This window comes from Haliotis rubra, unplaced genomic scaffold, assembly GCF_003918875.1.
Source record: "Haliotis rubra isolate DU_JTF1 unplaced genomic scaffold, ASM391887v1 Scf668, whole genome shotgun sequence".
Taxonomy (NCBI): Eukaryota; Metazoa; Mollusca; class Gastropoda; order Lepetellida; family Haliotidae; genus Haliotis; species Haliotis rubra.
Window position 1 is genome coordinate 441,909 of NW_025767377.1, and position 4,303 is coordinate 446,211.

At 44.1% G+C, this 4,303-nt stretch overlaps 1 protein-coding gene across 1 annotated transcript; it reads right to left on the bottom strand.

Moving 5' to 3' along the window:
- LOC124257584 (adhesion G-protein coupled receptor G6-like) lies at positions 1–1,871 on the bottom strand. The gene is made up of 2 exons (XM_046691683.1): positions 1,587–1,871; positions 1–960 (listed from the first exon to the last, which is right to left on the bottom strand). Exons 1-2 carry the CDS (start codon positions 1,869–1,871, stop codon positions 1–3), a joined length of 1,245 nt encoding a protein of 414 aa, XP_046547639.1.
- Between the last annotated feature and the right edge of the window lie 2,432 nt (positions 1,872–4,303).

Here is a 4,303-nt window from a genome sequence, read left to right on the forward strand (position 1 = left end):
CTAGCTAGTGCTGGTGGTTGCAGTAATGCCCTTCGTCTCAGCCTTCTTGGGTAAACAGTAGAGCTTTTCCGTCAACAGTTTGAAGTTCCTTGACTTACAGAGGAAACACACGAAGATGTAGAAACCCTGGAGGCCGTTCAGAACGATCTGGAAATACCACAGAAGGGGCACGTGGGCGAAGGCAGCAATGAAACAGAAGATCCAGGAGAAACCCATGATGAACGACAGACGGACATAAATGCCCAGGCGTTTCTTCTCGTTCTTGCATCTTTTGGAATGTGAAGCGACTTTGGAGGCCGTCTTCTCGATGCTGATCAGAGTCAATATGAAACAGGTTACATTGATAAGCAGGGTCAGAGCCAGTGGAAGACCGAAGACATAGAGAGATGCTTTGGGATTGGCTATCCAACACACGTGATCAGATCCATAGCCAATGCTTATTCCCCACACATGGAAACGATCGATCACAACACACGTGACAACCAAAAGGAAGGGGATGCCCCAACCCACGCATGCGTACAGACAAAACAGTTTGTTGTGACTCTCAATTCCAGATAATGGTGACATGCTTCTCAGAGACCGAGCTAAATCTATAGACAGCAAACTCATCCACAGGAACGTGGATAGCCACATCATGTGGACGAGGGAGGCAACTGCTACGCACATCGGACCAGTTGGTGCTTTGGTCATGAGTTGGAGACCCTGGGCAACAAGGAGAGTTGCTGACAAAGACATTACAATCTTACCAGGAACATTTCTGAGTTGGGGGAGAAAGCTATAAACCAGCAGTACCCCAACAAGAGAGGTCATGGACACTGATGATGCCACAATGGTCAGAACAATCTGGACGTCAGTGTAGTCAAAGAAAACCACCTGGTCAGTGTGACTCCGTGAGAAGTGGGAACAGATGATAGCGCCATGTTTCGTGAGACTGAAGTTCCCTGGGGCAGCATGGCTCCACTGGAAACATAAAGCAGGGAGTCATTGATGAGACTGAACTCAGATTGATGAATGGACAACTTTCCATTTGGACAGTGCAGGGACTCGTCACCCAGATCTGGAACACAGACAATGATGTCCGTCTGATTGTGCGCTGCTGCACTGTCTTCATAATGTATCTTAAACCCTATGTTATCTAACCTGAAGTATGACCGATTTAATCTGGCGTAGTAAGAATCCCTGACTGTGATCAGTTCAACATCTTGGAACATTTTGGGAACATGTTCGTCGGGACAAACCTGTATCGAGTTGCTCACATATTCATCACATTCAGAAACATCATAGGCATTGTTTTTCTTGAAATTATTTAAGGAAAAATCAAAGGCTTTAACATTATGGTGACTGAGTTGCATGGAAACCTGCCTGAACAGATATCTAGTTGCATTAATGAGGGTACTTACTGGGGCGTTAGATTCGACGTTAGCTGTATAAGTGTATGTAGCGTGTTTGTTTACACTGACATTATTCATTACTACACCTGGATGTACTCTTTGCATCAGATTTGTAAGGTTCACACTCACGTCATGACTTATAACGTTTCTGTCACTAAGAAACCGTTCGAAATAACGTTTCATTTTCTTCCTTACAAACTTCCTCATTAACGTGTCCTTCCCACGAACACTGAGAGTGATGGTATAGATGTGAGCACCGTGAGGGTAGAGTTGTCCAGATCCGTCCATCACCTGCTTGTCCTTGAGGATGCAGGTCCCGTTGACGGGGCGCATGTCCATCCCGTCACAGATCAGGGTCACACACTTGTGAGAGTAAATGTTGAACACCTCATTTTCTCTAAGACATAACCTGGTCTCAGTCCTTACCACTCGGCCATTGATTTCCAAACTCATCTCATTCTCCCCAAAATTAAATAGCATGCTGAAACTGTTGACGTTACCGCCGAATGATAACATGGGTGTATTAGGAGTAGGTCTTGTCCCAGCATAAGTAGGATAAATAGCAGGCAGGGTGCTCATCCACGCTGCACTAGATTGGAAAGAGCCTGGTGGTAGCCTCTGTCCTCCACATCTGAGGGGAGTGTCTAAAACTCCCCTTCCAAGTACACTTAACGCGCAGTGTGTATTTTGGTACATCGTGGAGTTTTCATCTTTCACTGGGTACACATATAATGAACACAGTTTACCTGCGTCTTCCAGGTAGATTTCAGGTGCAATTGTAGTTGGAATGGGTGTCGTTAGAAATGTTGGACCCATCAAGCGGGTGATTGATGATATCAGTGTGTGGGTAGTCTCAGAAGAATGTGTTGTGGTTTCGCCATAGACGAGGGCTACATGGGTCTCGGGTTTAGCTTTGGTGTAGTCTTTGTAACACAGTCTTGGTTTATCCTCTGGGTTTGGCTGACTGCGAACCCAGCAGGTACCAAGTAGTATAAGTTTCTCAACTTGAGTGAAGGACATGCCGGTAAGATCTATACCATTATTACATATTACATGTGTGCGCCAGAAACGCACCATGTTCCTCTCAAACCCATGGCATTTTGCACAGTAATAGTTTGCAAATGTTATGGATGGATTTTCAATGAGCGTTACAGGTACTCCACCAATAGCATTCCGTCTTTCCACCTCGCAATCTAGGACATCTTCATCTGTTACACCATCTCTGGAACAACTACGGATTGTCCAAAACAGATTTCCTCTTCGTGTTCCTGAACATGTCTTGTATTGGAGTGCTTCTTTATCTTTTAGCCAAGTACTATCTATATTCATATATTTATCGCTTTGGTAAAGGTCAGATATGTTGGAACCAAGACAGGTTTCAAAGTAATCAAAGCAGCAGTCACCGTAGAGGAGGCAACTGCTGTCACAGTAACAGAGGGACATGGGGAGGATAAGGTTTGGATTCATTCTGATCGGAGTGGCCCCACACTGGTCTGAGTTGTGGCATGACTCGTAGTGGCAGTTAGGGGCCCCTGGATAGCCGGCTATATTGACGTACGAAGGGTCGTTGGGCAAGGAGGCAGCATCTGAAACATACAGGAGAGGGTTTAATGTCGCGAGAGGTGATGAACGTGTATGTGTGGGATGTGGGGTGTGGTGATGCGGATCATGTCCGTTTGCTGTTATTAGCCCACTGAGAACCACATAAACAGACATGAATGGTGCTCGACAAGCGTACCCATTAATGAACAAAATCAGTAGTATTTTCTTTTATTGAAAACAACAAACTGTGTGAACGTACCACTCACAGCGAACTGTCTTCAGTAATCACCTGAAACCAGGAACACTCAGGATCTATTTCAACACATCTGACTCCTTCACTTAAAACAGCTGCTTAAGAATCCTGCCTGTTTCAGACTTGGCTCTCGAGAAATGTAGGAAGGTGTATGGAGATTATTGTTTCTGACATGATTGTTACAAGCATCTTCCAAGTGGTGCGGACTTATATCGGGTTTATTGTGGGAAATGACTTATTTTTATTTCATCGTTACATATCAATTGGTTTACAGATCCTCCGAACTCAAGAAAAAAACAACTTGTAAAAAGTCAGAATGCTGAGGGTATTTTATGTGTTTTAAAATGATATTTGTTTTGTATGTTGACAGAACAGAACATGACAGACAATCTCCTCCCGATGCAAATCAAAGTAAGATCACACATGGTGTATACCACTGAAAACAACCACACCAACCGCATCAGATGCGAATAATTAATATTCAATAACAGCGACTTTTGATAATGTGCATAAGGACTTGATTCGTTCCTTCCTGGTAACAGGCAACAATAGCATGTTATTGAAAGGGATGAGTGGTGAACCAAATGAAACAAAAAGTCGATCGGCCCAGCTTCAAAGCGATCTTGACGTCCATTGACGTCCATTGATGTTAAAGTGTGGGAGTTTCCATGGGGTTAGTCCTGCGATCAAAATGTGAGACTGACCTCGGACCTCGGGCAGCGTCGCTATGATATATTGGCATAAGGTGTCGACGTGCACCTTATGCAGCCGAGAAACAGCTCAGCTGGAGAAATGCACTTTCCCAGGCGCACATTTTCCGATTGCAGTTAGCTTGGAGCTGAGGATCAAACTGGCGTTGTCAATCTAATTAGTGGAGTTAATCTAATAAGCAAACGCTATACCACGGGACAAATATTTAGGTCAACTGATCATTTCCCAATTGTCTACTTTTGCGGAAAAACCAAGTAGTTATTTTCTGGTGAAACCTGAAAAAAAGGACGGATTGTCCTACAATTACACTAGATTTGTCGTTAAAAGCCATAGCTAACCCATACCTATCTCTAATTGTAAATGGGGTGCCTATCCCAAGGCTTGCAAAAAGGTGTTTGAAAATTAA